Genomic DNA, 20,717 nt, shown 5'->3' on the forward strand with positions numbered 1-20,717 from the left:
TAAACTGCAGCAATAAAGCGTACCTGGGGAATGTTTAGAGAAAGCACTAATGATTTCTTCCCCAGTGGTTAATAAATTCACTTCCAGATCAATTTGTTCGCGATAGAGCCCGGCGAGCGGAACCCGCGAGGCGGGCACAGCCGAGTGTGTCTTTTTCAGTATAAATGATTTATTACGATGATTAGCGGCACATAAACAATTTAAAATACAACGCTAATTAGTTTGGGGAAAAAGGAGGGGAAAAGCCACGCTGCCTCTCTCCCCATTATGTTCTACTTCCCTAAGTGTGTACTTTTTAATTAAATCCAAATGTCACAATAAATTTAAAGTGTTTTATTACCACTCGGGCTAACGAAGGCAGTCATGCAAGCCCCCTTCTCAGGCATCCGCGGCCTCGGCTGGGGGTGAGGATGGGGGTACCAGCAGGGTCTGTCCACAAACTCTCCTGGAGGTGGGAGGTTTTTGCGAGATCTCTGGAAACCCCTCCTGGTTTCTGGCAGCCCCAAGCTGGAGACCTCTGGGACTCCCCTCTTTCTCTCCCCTTCCTGGCAGCTCAAGTGATGCCTTAATGCTGGCTCTGACCAGCCCAGACGCCAGGCACGTCTTCTCGGTGGTCCCCCAGGACTCTGCACCCTCCTCAAGCCCTCCTCAGGGGCTCTATCATCATATACCTAATACCTCTGCCTGCCCAGCATCAGGCTTGGCATTTCCTATGCATCTTACCGTGTCCTCGTTCCAGTGCTATGAGTAGTAATTAATTTTGGGGATGGGGAAATTGAGGCTCAGAGAGGTAGGAACATTTATCTAAAGTCACACAGCTATAAAGTGGGCTTTTGCAACATCCCTATTCCTATCCCATCATCTTCATCTAACCACGCCCTGGTTTCCCAGCCCCCAGAATGCGGAATAGAAAACAGAGCACAGAGCCTTGCTTTGCCCAGAAACACATTTGAGGCAGAATTTCAGGCCAGGGACCTGGACTCTGATGAATCTGGGTTCAAGTTCAGGCTCTGCCATTGACCCACAATAAAACTCAGCGAGGTTCGTAGCCTCTCTGAGCTTCAGCTTCCCTGTCAGCAGAGCTGGAGCAATAGCACCCAATTCACAGGCGAAAGAACCAAAGCGGCTAAAGCAAGCAGGGTGCTCTGCAATCCGTGACACGCTGTGTAAGTAGAAATTACCAACAAAAACCCTAGAGGTGAGCAGGGCTCCGTAAGAGCACGCAGTGCCCATGTCACTCGTGAGAAAATGGAAGCCAGCGAGGAAAAGGACTCACCCAAGATCCACTGAACCTTAGGAGCCAGGGGACCAGGTTGCAGGCAACCTCCCTTCCAAAAGCTCAGCCAGCCAAGAATGACCTTTCTCCTAAACACTCTTGCACTGTTTATTTGAAATTAAAAACAAATATCCCTAAATGTAGAGTTACCATATGACCCAGCAATTCCACTCCTAAACACATACCCAAGAAAAATGGAAGCAGATGTTCACACCGAAGCTTGTAGATGAATGTTCATAGTAGCAGCATTATTCACAATAGCTAAAAACAGAACTCAAAATGCCCATCGGCTGATGAATGGGTAAATAAAATGTGGCATACACACACAATGGAGTAATATTTGATCATAAAAAGGAAGTACTGATTACATGTTACAACATGAATGAATCTTGAAAACACAAGGTGAGGAAAGAAGTCAGCCACAAAGACCACATCTTGTAGGATTCCATTTATATGAACTATCCAGAAGAGGCAAATCCATAGAGACACAAAGTAAAAGAGTGGTCGCCAGGTTCGAAGGGAAGGGGAAGTGACTGCCAATGGATATGGAATTTCTTTTGAGGGTGATGAAAATGTTCTTGAATTAGATGATGGTAATGGTTGTATGATTCTGTATGTATACTAAAACCACTGCATTGTACATTTAAAAAAGCTAACTGTGGCATGCCAATTATATCTCAACAAAGCTGTGATAAACCAAAACAAACCAAACATTCCTTCGAGAACAGGAGAAATCAGTTCATAAAAAATTATTTCTTGGGAATCAGGAGAGAGGCCCTGGGAGGTCCAGCAGCCAGCCCGGGCCACCCCATCTCTCGTTGGCTGCTCCACAGGGAGGGAAGAGCTCCAGGGCACCCCCTTGCCTCCCTCCCCAGACTCCCACATCCAGGGAACTGACTGTCCCCACTCTTCCAGCCTTGCTGGATCCATCACTCTTCTCCGCCCCATTTGCTTCCACCACTGTATTCATGTTTTGTCTTCCCAGCTCTCTGTTGAAATTTCTGCATCCTCCCAGGCCTATGCCCAACCTGCAATGCCCTCTCTACAAGCTAGGCATGCCCATGGGGGAAGGGTTCCCTTTCAGACCTTGAGCTTGTCCTGCATTGAGTACCATAGTTATGGTCTGTGCATAATGACTAGACCATAGTGAGGCCCTTCAGGCCCAGCCAAGGTTCAGTATGGAGTGCTGCCCTCTCCCAGGACCGGTGAACCCTGCCCCAGACAGGGGTGTGCAAGCTCAGATCCAGGCCACGGAGGCCAGAAAGGAAGGCAACATGTGCCTGTGGGTCAAATGGAAGCCCCTGGAGGGAGAGCACACAGTGCCGGGGCTAGGGACAGCCCCCTGTGTGGTTTCTCTGAGGGGTTAACTCAAGAAGATGGAGCATCCTGGCCAGCAGGGGGAGCCAGGCCCACTCTGGGGTTAGTTTCCTGAGGGGTGGCTTCCTGAGACAGCAGTCCATGATGAAACCATGAAGACTCACTGAGTTAGCTTCATGCCTAGAACATGGGTACTTGGCCCAAGGCCCAGATACCCCCTCAAGTGACCGGAGCCATCCTGCCCCATCCCTGGGGCTCTTCCCACATGTGGAGGACTTGGAGGCTGGTCTCTCCGCTGAGATGAGGCCTGAGGTACCATAATGCCCCTCAACGTAACCTAGTTGAAGTTCTACCTGGAAACAGTAAGGGACGGACGGGACCATCCAACCTGATTCGAATGTGGCAAGACCAAGCATGGAGGGCCCGGATGCTCTCACCGGGATCTCTGCTTCTCCTGACCCTGGGAGACCAAGGAGAGACAAAGAAACCTCATCAAGCGGTTTCCTTCTCCTGGCTCTGGCCTCACCACACTGTTCCCCACTCATGGCCATGTCTCTATACCCAGCACCACACTTGAGGCCGCCAGTGACCCTTGACATGTAAGGTGAAACTGTGACCCTGAGAGGCCTGCCCCAGGACATGCTGTGAACTGGGGGCAGGGCCAGGCTGGGGCTGCAGGAGTTCTGGCTCCCAGCCCTGTGTTTCAACTCCCAGGAGAGCCCTTTTTAGCCCAGCTCTCATGGGAGGAACCGCTGAAGCAGCCTCTACCCAGGCCACCTCAACAATGCCGGCTCCCCTGCACCTGGCAGCAGCCAGCAAGTGGGGAGGCCCTCAACCCCCAACAGCTGCTGGGAGGCTGGCTCAGGAGGGAGCCACCTTCATCTCCTCCGAGGGTGTGGTCACCACTGAGTGAGAACACAGGCCCTGGGGTAATGGACGCTTGCTTTGCAGGCTCCTAGTGCCATCTGTGAAAAAGAGGAAGCTAGCAGGTCCCACCCGCAGCCCGGACCCCTGTGGGTACATGTTTATAGTCAGTGCCATCCCCTCTCACCACCACAATCAGGGAAGGCCTGGGAGTATATTCACCACCACCTCCCAGGATTCACCACCACCTCTCATCTGAATTCTGCCACATACCAGCTTGCTGGGCTCTCCCAGGCAACGTCTCTCCCTCTCTGGGCACAACCCACTCCTCCACAAAATGGGGCTAGTATTTGATTTCGCAGCCTACCATGGGTGCTATAAAGATGAAATGAAAGGCTCTGCCACATCTGGGGCTTCGCTGGCATGAGGTGATGCAGGAAGCGGAGGCACTGGGCCTCCCAGGGCTGAGGCTGGTGATTCATTCTCTCTGGGGGCAGCTAAACTTTTGGGCACCTGGGGCCTGAGATACTGTTCCAGAAGCTAGTCTCTCACAGGCTGATTTTTCTAAGACAGTCCCCAATGATCCTCCGTCTCCTGATATTAACAACCTCTGTGCAATTCCCCCCCACACACTTCCTTGAGTGGGAGCTGGACCTAGTGACTTGCTCCCAAGAAAGGAAATACAGCAAAGTGATGAAATGTCACATCTGTGATTAGATGTGTCACATCTTATAAAAGACTGTGACTTCCTGCTTGCCAGCAGACACTCTCGTAATGGCTTTAAGGAAGCAAGCTGCCATGCTGCAGAGGCCCACATGGCACAGAACTGGGGGCAGCTTATGACCCACCGTCAGTGAGGAGTGGAAGCCTCAGTCCACCAGCCCATGAGGAACTGATTCCTGACAACAATCCAGTGAGTGAGTTTGGAAACTCAATTCCCAGATTAATCTTGATTTGAGACCACAGCCCCAGCTGACACCTCTATTATGGCCTGAGAGACCCTGAGCAGAGGACCAGCTATGCCATTCCCGGACTCCTGACCCACGGAAACTGTGAGATAATAAATGGATGTTGTTTTAAGCTGCTCAGCTGTGATTTGTTGCAGAGCAGTAGACGACTAGTACACTGCCTCACTGCATACACACACACACACAAGACAGGAGGGACTTGCCTCAGGCCAGAGAGAGGCGGGCCTGCAGACAGATCTCTGCCCCACCACCCATGTCGTGGTGAGTTTCCCTCTGGAGCCCACTCCTTGCTAAACGGTTGGACACATGGACCTTGAGATGCTGTGCCTGCTGTGGAGTGTTTCCAGAAGAGGTGCCCAGGCCTGTCCTAACCAGGCTCTCTCTGCTGGGCAGACCAGGAATATGGGCGGAGCTGATCACCTCTTCCTGGCGCCATAGCGTGGGGGCTTTCAAAAGAACAGCCCTCCCAGGGCTCTGCACCCCAGGCACCTCTGGAGCAGGATAAGTGTTTCAAAGCACACCCACTCCCCCCTTCTCCCCTCCTCACCCAGACCTAGGTAGGTTAGGGGAACCCCACCAGTCACCTACGGACCTTCAAGAGCTTTGCCTATTGAAGCCTCAATGGACCGAAACGGTGGTCATGATCATACCCATTTGACTAGTTGGAATCACCAGTACAATTTACTGTTAAGAATTACTATGTGGCAGAGGCGGGATTTGAACTGAGTCTGTCTGATACAAAGCCCATGCTGGTTCCACTTGCTTTAAAATTGGAACCTGAGAGTTCAAGCATTCTGATGGCACTCATATGCAGCCCTTCCTAAACAGTCCATCACCAGGGTCAGGCACTGGAGTTTTTAAAAATTCAGGGGAGAGGAGAGACAGGATGGAGTAGGTGCTGGCTGTGGGCCCTAGATGTTCAAGCCAGAGCTGCTCCCACTTATCTGGGAAAAGTGTGTCTCCCTCCCCCTCTCTATCAAGTCATTGCGCCAACCGGCAAAATTGAATTATTAAAACTCCCTTCTGGGGTACCACACGGATTTTTCTCCACTGAGACTCAGAGCGGAGGGGCGGCTGCTCCCGCCACACAATATTAAAATGTCAGGAGTTTAAGGCCTGCGTTGGTTGAGTCATAAGTTATCAGCACCCAGTGAGGGCCGACAGAATGCCTCCCTTAAATTATTAAGCAGAGAGCGTCAGACTGTAATATTTTGCTAAACCAAAGTACAGACACAGACAAAGATGTCATTTCAATATTTGAAACCAGCAAGTTTAATTTAAAATAAGAGCAAACCAATAAGCTCAGAACACAGCCGCGCATGAGAGGAAAATTATACTGTGAGAGGAAAAAAAGTGGAAGGACTTAAGAAATTTATAAAAGTAATCTCCAAGTGGAAATTAGAAATCAAGGCCTAGAAACAGAATAACACAAAAGAAATATTACTGTCCACTTTCTAAATCAATATAACACTGCTCCACGCCAGAATTACCATGGTAACTCAAGTAAAAAGAATCAAGCAATTCTTATTATTTCAAAATAAAATCACAGCCTGAAGCCTGGGTTTTATTACAACCACTGATAGATCGCTGGCTTGTATTTATCTGAAATATTGCTTTTCAATCAGCTGGTTTATGAATGTACACAGGCCTCTCACCAGCCCACTTACCGCCCCATTTTGAGGCGAGGGGCTAACCAATGAATTGAGTCCTGCCTAGCCGCTTCTGCATATATGTCCAGGTTGAAGTTAGCTCTTGTAACCATAGAGCTTCACACCCATCCCTACTGCAGGACAGAGAAGAAAAGCCAGAGAAGGCAGTGGGGGCTGATCTCCTATGGTCCTCCATCCCATGAAGGAATAGGCCCGGGCTCAGATGGCAGCGCAGACACTCTCCCCCACCCCCGCATTAGCAAGCCTCCCTCACCACCTTCCCAAGTCATCCTCTCACTGCTCCTCCCCTGCTCACTCTACAGTCAGGCAGCCTGGGCTCCCAGCCCAACTCTGGACTTGCGAGCTGTGTGGAGCCTGCGACCCATTACACAGCCTCTTTCTACAGATTTCTCATCTGTCAAATCAAGATCACAACAGTCGCTGTCCCTACGGTGGTTAAGGATATTAAATGAAACCATACATGGAAGATGTTTTGGTGGGTTGAGTACAGAAATGGCCCCAACTCTCTACCCCTCCGGGTAGCCACATCCTGTGCAATGTGACTTTCACCTCCTCTCTTCAAGGGTGTCATCTATTTCCCCACCCCTTGAACTGAGGTTGGCCTTGTGATGTATTTTGGCCAAATGACAACATCCAAGAGCCAAACCTAGACCATATGAAGTTTGGTGTGTGTCCACTCTCTCTCTCCTGGACCTGTCTCCACCATGTGAGCAAGCCGGAAGAGTCTGCTGGATGAGGAGGGACATGCAGCCCTGTCACCCCCAGCATCCAGTTGATCAGCTATCTGCCAGGCATGAGTGGGACCCCAAAACTGCGGTTCGAGAGCTAAACAGATGCTTATTTTGAGCCTCTGAGTTTTAGGGTGGTTGCTTAGGCAGCAATAACTCATTGATACACATCCATAGCATGACATCTTACTTTTAAGTAAGGGTTCAGTAAAATGATAGCTATTATGTCTCTATGACGCCTAAGGTCCAAGAGTGAAAAAGCTCATACTGTAACTGTGTGGAAAGCAATGTCACTTCACACAGGCATGAAGCTTCCTGGCTTATCAAATGTGTACATTGACACTGGGTGCCCATTAGGTGTTGTTCCCATTGTAGAGATGGAAAAACTGAGGCCCAATAAGTTGTCTGAAGTCACATGGCAGTCATCTGGGACTAGAATCCAGGTCTCCTGAATCATGCCAGCAGGCTGCACCTGAAAACCCAGTTAGGAAGGGGCAGGAGGTAGGAATTGGGGAGCCAATCTGCCCCTGCAATCTGGACCAGCTGCCTACTCCTCTCATACCTTCTGCTTTTAATTTGCTCATGTCAGCCACTGTGAGCTTCTGTCTGAGAACACAAAATAAACCCACTCCACCCAATGAGAGATGAGCTTGTTGCTAGGTTGAGTGGATGTGACTCTGGAATGGCTTTGGCCACCTGCAGGCTCCTGCAAGGCTAACCAAAGGGGAAAGGGCATGCCAGGCAAGTGGTCAACACAACACGAGCAAGGGTAGAGAGGCAAAGATCCCCTGGGCTGTCAGTAGGCTGGCTAGGGCCATGACTGGGATGTCCAAGCACATGGCACCAGGCCAGCTAATGTTCCTTTTCATCAGGGTTCTCTGTCACCCAGCCTCATCATGCATTTGGGGCCAGGGAAAGGGTATGGCAACTGGACATGGAACCTGAAAGATGCTGAAGCTCTGAGCTATGACTCCCAACATAACTCTGGGCAACTTAACTTGCCCCCTTCGTGCTTCAACTGTTCCCCTATAAATGGAGGGACTTGTAAACAGTGACCTTGGAGGCTTCTTCCCCTGATGCTAGTCACCTTGGAAGTCTGGGCAGTGGTGAGCAGTGGAGCCAGCCTGCCTCCCGGGCAGCAGAGACCGGTGGCCATGACAGATGAATTAACTGCAAGAGGGAGGGTGATGTCCCACTGCCCAGAAGTGAACAAGGCACCAACCGGGCACAGGATATTTCTGATCACACTGTCGCTGTGCAGAAAGCAATGTCGCCTCACATAGACATGAGCCCCCCTGGTTTATCAAGTGTGTATGTGAACCTTATCTCATTTAATCTTGATAACAATCCAGCCGGTTAGATGTGGTTATTCTCATCGTAAAGATGAGAAGGTATAAAGGCAAAGCAGTCTCAACATTGGGTGGGCATGGTTTTGTGATCCATGGACATATTGGACCTGCAGAGTTTAGCAGGATGGTAAAGGTGGCAGCCAGTCCAATAGTACCTGGCCCACTGGGGTACCCATGCCCTTTTCTCTACTATTTTTTCCTAACTCCTTCCTATCTTCCTAATTTCACTGATCAAGAGTTCTTAGGAGACACTCTAGCCCTTAGAGATAGAGCTAAACAACAGCCTTGACTTCCTGGCTACTTAGGGACAACTCTGCCTTGGATGGGATGCTGCTTGGAGGGGCCCGCACTTGCTGAGAACACCTGCATGGCTTGGGTCAATCCCCCATCAGCCTCCCCTAGCTGCACCACCCCAGCTCTGCCTTCTGCTCAAAGAAGGCCAGCCTGTCCAACCACGGCCACTTCCCAACCTCAGCAGCCTGTGCCAGCAGCCCAACTGCACCGAGCCGGAACCTCATGTCTCCGCCCATGACCACAGAGGGTCGGCCACCGATGCTGGAAATCATTCAATGGTTCCAAGGAAGAAAGACCAGAATAGAACTCCTGGTCCTGCTGAGGGGCTCCTTAAATAGAAGCACGTGGGGCAGCTGCTGGGTTTGACTCTGGGACGCCGTGTGGGGTGGGGACTCCATTCTCTGGAGGAATGAGAGGCAGGCCATGGGTCTAGGAACATGCACATTTCTATGTGCTAAAAGCATCTTCATGGGACATGTTGAGAGAGAGAGAGAGAGAGAGAGAGAGAGAGAGAGAGAGAGAGAGAGAGAGAGAGAGAGAGAGAGAATGAGAAATGCAGCTCTTGTAGCCACAGAGGCCGAGTGACTGGCCAAGCCAGCACCATGGCCACCCCGGCATGCAAAGGGTGAAGCTTTTAGGCGAGCAGCGGCCAGTGATCTCAGCTTCCCCCAGTCCTAATGCTCCTGAAAGGCTCTCTCCCACTCCCTGTAATTGGGCATCAGTAGTTAATGCAGTATTGACTGCATTACACGCTCCCGTGCCTCCCCTCGCTAATGCCAATTGCATCACCTTGTACAGTCACCGGCTTGCTTAGCCAATAGCCGTTAAAAGCAATCCAAATCATGAATCATATGGGAAACTTTTAGCAAGACACCGCCATCCAAGGAGACAATTTACAGTTGAGTTAATCTGGGTACATTAGTGAGACATGGATTCTGGACGACAGACCAATTTATGTTGTTTCCCTGTCCCCCCCTTAGTGCTCCATGTGGGCAAGTGAATGGAAGAGCAGGGAACAGAGAGAAGCACCTGCTTCTTAACCCATGGCTCAGAGAGGGGGTGGAGGAGACCCATCTTTACAGACTCCCACCTTTGGGCAGGAAGGGGAAGCAGCCGTGCGTGCTGCTGGAGATTTGCGATGCTTCATCCCCAGCCGTGAGGCGATGGCTGCTGCTCAGGCTGGCATGGTAGGTGCAGATGGAGACCCCCCCGAGTGCCAGGCCTGATCCCCACCCTGCCAGCCTTCCAAGGCCTTTCCCAGGCCTCAGGAGGCCGCAGTGCCCGCTGGGATCCACCTTCCTGTTGCCCTGCTGGGGTCTCCAGCATGGAACAGTGCCAGGGCCCATTCCCTGCCTCCACTCCAGGCCAGGGAAGTACTGGCCACACTCTGCCAGGAGAGGCCCCCAGGACCCTCTGTGGTCCAGAGCACGATGGGATATCCCAGGAGGTCCTGCAGCTCAGCACCCAAGCATAGCCAAGAGCCTGCCCTCATGGACCAGCTGTAGAGGCTGTGCGCACGGCGGTCATTAACAATTGAAGATTCGCTGTCTGGTCCTTCTCAGGCCAGCTCCACTCTCCTTGGGCATTTTTACTTATTAAAAATGCTCTAGGAATCATGTCTGGCTTTTGGTTCTACAGCCTGCTCGCTGCTTCCTGTGGTCACCCCAGCCTTCCCACTGGGTCTTTGCAGAGGCGGCTTACACCCAGACCCACCCTTCTCCAGCCTGCGCCTAGGGACACACCAGCACCCCCAAAAGGGTATCCTCAGCATCTTCTCCTGCCCATTCCCCCGCAATCCAAGGCTCTCGTTGTTCTTGGGGTGGCCTGGACCCTCTGCTCTCTGCCCCTACTCACGGGCCTCTTCTCCACAAGCCTGAGGGCTAATTTGACTCCTGGGGCTCAGGACAGTAGCTCTCTGCACCCCTAGGACTTCAAGCCTCACCGAAAAGCCCACAGCCTGGTGGCAGTCCAAGCGCAGGTGCCAGGGAAAGGGGGGCTATTTCTCCAGGAAAGTGGGGGTTGGGATCCCTTTGCTGACAGGCAGACCCGACGGCATTTAGAAAGCCTGGACCCTGAGTTCCAGTAAAGTGGAAATGGCTAGGCCAAGAGCAAGCGTCCAAATGAAAGCAATTAATCTTAAAACCCGAAGTTTAACCGTTTGCAAAACAGATCTTTCCTCTCTGTGGTGGCCCTTCACTGCTCGACCTAATGGATTACTTTATTAATAATGCACTGTGCTTAAAAGCAAAAAAAAAAAAAAAAAAAAAAAAAAATTTTTTTGACGATTCAATACTTCAGAAAGTCTCTTAAACCCGTTGCTACGGCGAAGCGATTGATATTTTATTATCTTTCAGAAGTGCAACATGAAAGCCCAGCAGCCCAGCAGAGCAAGAGCTTTGGTCCGTGGCAGCTGGCAGACCCGACTTCAACCAGAGGAGCCTCGGCCTCTTCCGACAAGATGCTGTCAGGTGGAGAAAAGGCATTGGGGGTGGTTAATAAGAGCCCTGAGTCCCTGCTGCAGCCAGACAACGCTGCCCTTGGGGGCCAATGCTGCCACCCGGCCCAAATGGCCACCTGCTGAGAGGGCATAAGTGCTAGGGAGAAAGTAGGCAGCAGGTGTAGAAGGGCAGGTGAGTGCATCCAGAGCCTCCCCCCGCCACCTAATTACAGGTGCCAGCTTCGAGGTTCCGTGGAACCAGGAGAGGCCAGATTCTAACAGGGAGTGGAGGGTGGATTTAGGAGCAGAAAGGTTACTTTTGGGGGACAGTTCTGCGCAGGACAAGAATCCAGTGCTCCTCGGGACTCCGGCTGTCTGCAGGCTTCGTGCTGTAATGGGCCCCAGAGCTCACGGGCATCAATGCAAGTGGGCACCATATTATTTAGACTGGACAAGGTGGGGCACTGAGGGGCACCACACGCTTTCTGCCATAGATCTGGAGGAAACACACATGTCTGGTGGTTGAGGTGCACTGCAGGCTGGAGGCAGGACACTGGCTCAAATGACCTCCAGAGAGCCATTCCCACTCATGGCTCATCTGAGAGCCTTTAGGATCACAGAGCCCACGGCACTCTGGGTGCCTGGACAGAGAGCCACCTCCAAGAGGTCCATCTCCCTGCCTGAGGCCTCCCAAGTAGAGGGTCCGGTTTACTGGATTTCTGGCCTGGACCTAAAGACATAGCCTGATTTCCACATGCTTCCCACAGTGAGAGTACCCCAGACACCAAGCGAGACCCGGCACTGGCTTCTCTAAGCCCCTCATGTTACCAAGAGGGAAAATGAAGTCTAGAGATAAGCATGACTGGTCTGAGATGACACAGGGAGTTAGAAACAAAAGGGGCTACATCAAGGCCTCCTCCCTCCCTGGGCAGCCCGGCCCAAGCCCTTCTTTTCGTCCCATATACAACTGTAGCAGTCCAGCCCTCTGATGGCCCTCACAGGACTCCAGGGAAGGGGTCCCTGAAGAGAGAAGAGCATACAGGAGGTGGATGGCACACCCCAGCTAGACGCTGGCAAATGGATTCTTTTGGCCAGAAGCGTTGAGTTCCCTCTTCATCTCCTACTACACACACACCGAGAATCAGCCTTCATGGGCTTACTGGCCACGGGGCTCCTCCACATGCCACCCTGAGGACAGACACTTTAATTGCCCCTCCCGGCTGGGGATCTCAGAAGGTCAAGGGGAGTCTAGGGGCATCAGCACGTGGTAGCAGCAAAAGTGAACCTCCTGTGTGACCTTGAGCAAGTGACTTAACTTCAAGTTTTTGCCAAGTGACCATGTCAATAGCACCATTGACCTGGTGGGGAGAGGGCACAGGCCCAGTGGAGACTCACTAGGAGGTCAGAGGGCGCCACCACCATCGCTCTAACTCACAGAAAGCCCACCTTCCAGTTCCGTCCCAGTAGCAGACTGTGTGTCAACTATTACATAGACATATGTCTCCCTACAGCCAACAAATTGAGCAACCCTCACCTACAGGGCAGGAGGGCCTGGGACAGCCAGGGGACGGCCTCTCCTCTGACCCTGGGGTCTGTGCGTGGGTCACAGGACACCCACTTGGTTTTACCCTCCAGGGGACTGGGTTCCCCAACCTCTCCTGTGCACACCAGACAATAACTACAGGGCACCCCCAATCAGGAAGGCTTTGGAGTAGGAGGGACCACCTGCTAGTGGCCTCCAGCAATCATGGAACCCTCTGTTCTGGCCTCAGAGGAGCCCTGAGGATCCTGACCACGGCAGGCCCATGCCACTTTCGCGGGCCACTCCTGCAGGAGTGCTACTAGCCTGTAGCGCGACACTTTCTTCCTCTGGGCCAAACTCCTGTCTCCGCGCTCAGGACACAGGGAGACAGTGGACCAGCACGGGAGGCACCTCCTACTTGTGGGGAGCTATCTCCCAGAGGGTCCAGCCCGCCTTCCCCTCGCCGGCCTGGCACCCCAGGGCGGGCGCCGTCTTCCCCAAGCGCGGCTCGCCGCAAGCCCCGGAGCCCGATTTTCCAGAAGCCACTGATTTGCCCAGCGCTCGGCACCTCTCGGGTTACGCGGCGACGCGAGGGTGATGGCTGCGGTGAGAGGAGCAGCCGCAAAGACGAAATGCTCTGCACGAACCGCCGCCGCTGCGCGGAGAGCTAAGGGGAGCAGGAGCCTCTGGCCCGCAGAGCACCACCTGGCCCGCGCACAGCTCGCCCGCCCGGCCGGGCCCAGGGGGCCCGCACCCAGGGACTGACTCACCGTCCTCCTCCCCAGTTCCACTCGGTCCTCCCCGCGCCCGCCCCCGCCCCCGCCCCCGCCCGGCCCCGGCCCCCGCGCCGCTCCCCCCGCAACCCCAGCCCAGCCTGGCAGGTGCGCGCCTGTGCCCCCCGCGTGTGTTCCCGCGCGCCGCGGTGTAAGGCCGGGGGTGCCCGGCGTCGGACCTCCGCCCGCCACCTACCGTCCTCCTTGTCCAGCACCATCATCTCGGGCGCTCCGTGTCCAGCCGCAGCTCGGCTCGGCCGGGAGAAGGGCGCCGACTCCGGGCGCGCTTCGGCGGGGCGGCCGGTCCTCGGGCAGCGAGCGGCTCTAATTACCCGCTTGTCCGGCTCTTAACCTAGATTGCACTCAGCTAGAATTACATTCAGGAGTGAAGCACTTCGCAGATACAAAAGCCGTCTCACCTACTTTTGTGCCTCAGAATTGAAGGAACTACGAACTGCAATTTAGAGAGAGAGAGAGGGAGAGAGAGAGAGAAGGGGAAGAGAGGATCAGAGCCGTTTCTTTGATTCTCACCTTCTAAATGGCTCAATTTGCCCAGTATAATCTGTCTTAATGTAATTGCATTTGATAGCTCATAACCCGGGCTCTGGCAACGACACTGCTTTCAGCCTCATAAAGTGTTTTCCCCTCGGATTTAATCTGAATCTCAATCTAAAATTATATTCAAAGAGATGGGGGAATCTCGGCGGCCGTCTCCCGCTGCCTTTCTCTCTCAATGTATGAGGTTTGCACTCCTGCTACTGAATAAATGCACACATTTCCCGAGGCCCCCCCTTCCTCCGGGTTAATGGGGAGTGGAGACGCGCGGCTGCCGGCTCCGCAGCGCCACCTGGAGGCCGCTCGGCCCCAACTCGGCCCCAACTCGGCCCCAACTCGGCCCCAGCTCAGCGCGTGGCTCCGCTCAGGCAGGACCCAGGTCCTCATCCTGGAGATTTGTCTGAAGGACCCCTGGTCTGTCACTCCCAGCCTCCCAGCCTTCATTTCTGCCCCCCCTCTCACCAGGGCAACCTTTCTCTGACCTCCTACCCTCTCTTCCTACTTGCTCTGCACCAACCCCCCTGCCCCACCCCCCAGGATTTCTGGTTATTCCCTGGATCTTTTGGCAAAGTTAACCCTGTGCCAGACACAAACTCTTCCACTGTGAATCTCACAGGAACACCTTTACCCCAGCAGCCCCTTCCCCCACAAGGGCATCCTGATTCTACTGAAACTGGGATCCTGTCTTAAGTTCTCTCTCAGCAAGCACAGCATGGCATTGAAAGCTTTTCTCATTCCACAGCCGTTTGTTGAGCATGTATTATGTGCCAAGCACTGGGGACACAGCAGTGAACAAAGCAAAGATTCCTGCTATTACGGACTTCACAGTTCTTGCTCTGTAACTCAAGAGGCAGGAGGGGGACAGTGTCCGGCTCCTTTCCTCCTGAACCCTGTGTCTCTCCAGAGCCCTGGGGGTGGTGCCCAGGCTGCCTTTTCCAGGAAGGCCACTCATTAACCTAGAGCTTTTTTTCCAGCCCAAGGAGGGCTCCAGGCAAATGTGTCGAAGGCTCAATCCTGGTAGCTCTTCTGAGGACTAGGCCCAGGCAAGGGGAAGGGAGCCGAAGTCCCTGGAGGGGCCAAGGGCCACCAGTTGGGATTTCACACCATCTCTGCCTATTATCAACAGTGGCTTAGCAAATCTCTCTCTCTCTCTCTCTCTCTCTCTCTCTCTCTCTCTCTCTCTCGGTCTCAGTTTCCCTGTTGGTGAAGTGGAAGACCTGCTCTGGGGATCAGATGGCATAATGTATGTGCATGTGCTTTGTAAACTGTGGCACCCCAGACAATTTGAGGGGGTTTACTGAGTACAAAGGAGACCTGGAGGCCAGGCCCTCCCCCTTAAGCCCTGGAGGCCCAATGCAGGTGCTTGACAGGGGTGAGGAATGGGGGAGCTGGAGCCGTGCTGCAGCCCGTCTTCCTCTGTCCTAGGCAGGAAGTCGGGCTTTGAGAAAACAGGAGAGAGGCGGCTTCTAATGAGATGCCTCATCCGCAGCTCAGAGGGTTTTGCTTTCCTCTTCATCTTGAATACTTAATCCTAATAGTCCGCGAGTATATTTGGTATTAAATATATCATTTTGCTCAGCCTGACCGTCCCTCAGGACTGTGAGCTTGATCTCTCCCCTGCCGCTGCAGCCGGAGCTGTACCCTGAGGGTCTGAGGGAGCCTTTGGCTCTGCCGCCACTGGTTCATTTAGAGTCAGCCCCTCACCCCAGCCTGAGCTGGGGGCCAGACAGTGCAGCAAGCCACGGGCCTGGCGAGCTGGCAAGGGGCAGCTTCTTGCTGTAGACACCTCTGGGGGGTCTGGGGGCATTCATTCCACAAGCGCTGCTGCTTTACTTGTGACCTCCAGGACTGCTTCTCCTCACTTCCAGGGTCTGGCCCTGACCCACGAACCACTTTTCCACTGTCTTGTCCATGCGCTGCGCTTGGGACTCTGTCCCAACACCAGCTCTCCCAGCCTCCAAGGTAACCAATTAGCAGCCACACAGCCAGCATCCCTTTGGGGAGGCAGGAGCCCTATGTGCCAACTCAGGGACTGAAGCAGGCCGGGGTGCTAAGTGATGGACTACAGAAACAGGCTAGGTATGCAGCAGGGGGTTGGTGCTGAGTGTGAAGGACTGCTTGTGTCCAGAGGTGGCTCTCTCTGCACCCCCAGTTGTGAGCATTGAGCTGCACACTGATCTGGAAAGGGGCCTCCAAGAGGTTGGTGCACAGAGCTACCCAGCAAGCCTTTGAGGGTTTGGATGACCGGAGCTCGTGGCCAGGAAGGGGCCTGCTGGGTTGGCAGAGGCAGACATGTGCCTCACTCATCCAGTGGCCTCCTTTCTCAGCTCATGGGTAATTGTTGGGCAGCCAGGTAATTCCTGTGGCCATGCTCACCCCCACCCACAATAGCAGGGTGGAATCCTCAGCTCCCCTGGGCCTGGAGGAGGTAGCTTGCATCTGACACATTCCACAGGTGATGAGCATGTATTCACTTGGACACTACCAAGAGTGCTCCAAAATGCCCTTGAAATGCCCCTGGGGGCAGTAGAGGGAAGACACGTGATCAGCCCCCAAGGTTACAGTGAGGAGAAAGGGGTTGTTACTGGCTGCCTTACAAAGTTCTGGGCAGGTCCTAGCAGTTTGTCACTGCACCTGGGAGGGAAGTACTGAGGAAGGGTTCCTGCATTGGAGGTGGGAAGGGGGCGGGGAAAACTCGGTGCCTGAGGGCCTGGGCAGACCAGATATTCCAGAACTCTTCAGTGGAGGCTGTCAGGTGTGCCTGCACCTGAGGGTCCTGCTCCCAACACTGTCTTCAAGATGGGGTTACAAGCTGGTTTTACATGTGATGCTCGGAGAGGTATTCGAAGTGACAAGGGCCCCTTCCCTGTGGCTACCACAGGTGACAAGACAGTGAACCTACAGGCTTTGCAGTACCATCAGGATGCCTGCTGGCCACATTCAGACGCTCTGCCCTGCCCCCTAGTCACACAGAGGCAGCCCATGCACAGAAACTGCAACCAGCTAGAGTGGAGAAGTGCACACTTTTCCTCCTTTGGTTATTGGAAGCCCTCGGCAGGCCTTCTAGGAGCCGCAGTTATAATTCATTAGGCCTTGCAGAGGCTTAGACCAAATCTGCACCCCAGAAAACAAGTCTCTCTTTCCCCACCCCCTTGCTGAAGGCTAACCCATCCCTGCACAACAGCTCTGAGAAGGCTGTGGATGTAGGCTGTCCACCTGTCCCAGTTTGCCCAGGATTGATCAGTGTCCCAGGAGGTAGGACTTTCTGAGCTCAAACCGGGTGGTCCTGGCAAACCAGGCCAGTTGCTCGCCAAAGAGGGAGGCAGTAGGTAGGACAAGGGACTAATGGAGCCAGAGGGAAAGGCCAGCCAGCCAGACCCGTCCTGCAGACCAGCAGCTGCCTCCCAGCACCACGAGTCTCAGCCTTCCAACTCAGGGCTTCCTCTCCCAGGCACTGAGGAGTTCCCTGGCACCTGGGGAGGGTGGATGGGCCAGCAGGGCTGTGAGCTGGCCTGAGAGACTGGCAGTTAGAACGGAAAGGGTGTGAGTTGGACCCAGGGCTAGATCCAGATTTTTGTGAGAGCCAAACTTACGTATGCAACTGGGGCAAAGGGGATTCTTTAAGAAAAGGAACACAAGATCACCAATGAAGCGTAAACTTCATCAGCTTCAAGACAAATCCGCTCCCTGATATTTTGGATACATGGCCCACAGCCAGCAGGCACCTCCTCTCATGCTAGGCAGAGGGGAGGAGCGGGGTAAGACTGATGGTGAGCGCCCTCTCCAGTGCCTCCAGAGGTGAAGCAATGTCACCCATCCCGCAGCTGTAAGTTCCAGACCCCGGGAACCTCAGAACCATGCTGGTTTGACTCCACCCTCAACCCCAGGTTCTCAGGGCACCCCCCTGGGAGAACCATTTCACAGTCCGATGCAGAACTGGGGACATGCAGACACCCCGGGAGGCTGGGGGACTGAGGGTCAGCGGGCACTGCGGGGAGGACAGGCGCTCCTGGTGCCTGGGAAGCAGCAAGAGCGGGGAGAAAGTTCTCGGCCGGAGCGTGTGGGGCTGGCTGGCTTGGGACTTCCTAACCCCGATGAGGAACCCCGGGGGGCTGAGCCTGGCACCCTCGTCACACCCCCCACGTCCCGCCGCGCTTCCGGGAAGCCGCCCGGCGGCCGGAGCTGCTGGGGCTGGCGCGGGGCCGCTGCGGCCAAAAGCGGGGTGGCCTCGGCAGGGCCCCGCTACCGCCCCCCACCCTGCGCCCCACGCCCCGCGCGCCCCCGGGCACCTACCGTCCTCCTGGTCCAACACCATGGTCCCCCGGCGGCTCCAGCCCGCACGGGCCGCGAACGCGGAGGGCGCGCGGCTCGGAGTCCGCCTCCCGCGCCTGCTCTGCTCCTCCGGCCCCGCGGGCTCCGCGCCTCGCGAGCTGCAGCCGCGGGCGGGGGCGGACGGGCGCGGGGAGCTCGGCCCTGCGGACCGGGAGCGCGGGCGGGTGGGGGCGGGCGGGGTGGGGGTGCGTCCGTCGGGCCGGGATCGCCGAAGCCGTGCGAGCTGCCTCTCCCGGGCCCGGCCGAGCCGCGCTCCCGTCCTCTCTGCGCGCCCGCCGCGCTCGCCGCAGCGGAGTGAAGCCTGCGTTTCCCAGGGCCCCTCAGATTCCCCTGTTAATTAAATCAATTCATTATGCTCAGATCTGATTAGCGGCCCTTCCCCCGCTTTGAATCAATTATTCAATACACAAACATAATTGCTTGGGCCAGAGGTGCCCGCCATTAGCTTATTTAACTCCAAGGACACTAATTACCCGCAGGGCACGGGAACTTTTCTCATTAATTCTGACAAAACACAAAAGCACAGCCAGAGTGTGTGCGTGTGAGCGACTGTGTGTGTGTGTGTGTGTGTGTGTGTGTGTGTCCGCATGCCAGAGAGCGAGGGCTGTGTGTGTGTGTGTGTGTGTGTGTGTGTGTGAGCTGAGGATGCGCCTGGGGTGGCAGAATGTGTGCGATGGCGGGTGGGAGTTTGGGGGTGCAGTTCTGAGTCGGTGACCCCGCCGTGGTGAGCGTGGGACTCCGTGGGTGTGATGGTGAGGGAGCGACTGTATGCGTGCATCGGGGTGGACGTGGCTCCGGGTCTGGGGACTGCGGGCCAGGGTTTGGGACCCAGCACAGGAATGTGTGAGATGGTGTGAGTGCTTGCTTCTGTGTGTGACTTTGGGAATGTGACACCGGGGCGACTGTCCCAGGCGCCCCTGCCCCCTTTCTTTTTTCATAATTGATCCACCATTGCCCACTGCGCGCCCAGACCCACGGAGGAACGTGCAGACCACAGAAGAGAAACCGGGGAAGATCAGGAGACAGTGGGTGGGTGGGTAACTCAGTGCCTCCCCCGCCCCACATCGCCCATTTGTACGCTGGTTGAGCTTTGCTACGTCCGCGCCCCCAGTTATAAAGCCAAGGTTTCCATCGCTCCCTTCTTTGGCTCTCTCACTGCACATCAATATTTCCCCACTCTCCACTTTTATCCCAAAGCCCTCCCGTGCCCCTGCACCCCTCCCCCCACATCTCCACAGTGCCTGACACCCAGGCACACCCCAGCCCGACTCCACTCGCCCTACCCTAGTTCTTAGCCCCCTGTCTGCAAGGCTGAACCAAGGGTGTGCCTCTGGTTGACCAACTTCTCCACACTTTCCCTCCCAGGAAATCTCTATTGAGAGAGAGGAGTGAGAAAGCCCTCAGAGGCAGGGACACAGAGGGTAATTGATTCCCCCAAATTAGGTTTCTGCTTTCTAAAGACCCGCATTGTTCCTGTTCTCAATGTGCACAGAGGTATTGAAGATTTCCTTTTTGTTTCCTCGGGCAATGAATGAGCTTAATCCATTTGGCTTTATAAATCAGGAAACTAATATTCGCTCCTTCCATAGCAGCTTTTTAAAAAATTTAATTGCTGGGGGAGGCACAGTTTGTCACCCTTATGCTGTCCCCAAGCCCCCACTTACAAAAACACATTCTGATTGAGGGGTGGAGAGAAGGCTGGGAGTGGGGAGGGAGGGCTCATCCAGATTCCTCCTGCGCTTCTCCATCCTTGCACATGGACCCACACAGTATCTGGAAAAGTGTGTGAAATGACTGAATGGATTACATTCAATGCAGTGATGAAAAGGGGAGTGTTCAGAGGTGTTCTTCAGAATCAACTCCCAAACCTGCTGCTCACAGTCTCCCACTAGCACTGAACGTAGCCATGCTGTGCCCAGGTTTGGCAAATCCTCCTCCTCACCATCCAGAGTCATCTTCCTGGTGCCAAATCTGACCCTGCTACTCTCCTGCTCAAAAACCTTTCGTGGCTCCCCATTGTCCACTGACAAAGCCCTAGCTATTTATTCTATCATTCCAGGCCCTTCACCAGATCTGGAGAAGCCTTTGTGAGCACCACCACCCTTCACTTTAATTCAACTGGTATCTATTGAGCAATAAAAATCTTACATTCTGCTCTGGCCAGTGTTTCCCTGTGGTTAGAGCATTGGCCTGTGAACCAAAGGGTTATGGGCTCAATTTCAGTCAATGGTACATACCTGGGTTGCAGGTTCCCGCCCTGTTTGGGGTGCGTGGTAGAGGCAACTGATTGATGTGGCTCTCTCACATCTATGTTTCTCTCTCCTCTCCCCCTCCCCATACCCCTTCCACTCTCTCTAAAATCAATGGGAAAAATATCCTCCAGTAAGGTTTAATAAAATAAAAAAAGCTTACATTCCTGTCTCTCTGGTCTGTTTTGCTGTAATTCAATACACCTTGCAGGTTCCTGCTCCAATGACTCTCCTTTTAGCATCTTTTCTTAGAAAGCCCTTGCCCACCTCTCAGAGTCCTAAGGAAATGGCTCCCCTATGTTCTTAGAGGATGTCTCTTTGTGAAGGCTTGGTTGCTGAGTGGATGAGTGGACTGTAGATTATTCCATCGAATCCTGGTGCAT

The 20,717-nt window shown here is 54.1% G+C and overlaps 1 protein-coding gene across 2 annotated transcripts in view; it reads right to left on the bottom strand.

Annotated features, from left to right (window-relative positions):
- LMO1 (LIM domain only 1) overlaps nt 1-18,231 on the bottom strand; it is a 36,337-nt gene extending 18,106 nt beyond the window's left edge. Inside the window, exons 1-2 of one of the 2 annotated variants that reach the window (XM_036325285.1) lie at nt 18,047-18,231; nt 13,395-13,652 (exon numbers count right to left, since the gene is read on the bottom strand). In XM_036325285.1, coding sequence (XP_036181178.1) covers nt 13,395-13,419 — 25 coding nt within the window. In that variant the 5' untranslated portion in view covers nt 13,420-13,652; nt 18,047-18,231. The remainder of the gene's footprint in view (nt 1-13,394; nt 13,653-18,046) is intronic. The other variant, XM_036325286.1, reaches the window with a different exon arrangement.
- Between the last annotated feature and the right edge of the window lie 2,486 nt (nt 18,232-20,717).

The sequence above is a fragment of the Myotis myotis genome, unplaced genomic scaffold (assembly GCF_014108235.1).
Source record: "Myotis myotis isolate mMyoMyo1 unplaced genomic scaffold, mMyoMyo1.p scaffold_m19_p_10, whole genome shotgun sequence".
Lineage (NCBI taxonomy): Eukaryota > Metazoa > Chordata > Mammalia > Chiroptera > Vespertilionidae > Myotis > Myotis myotis.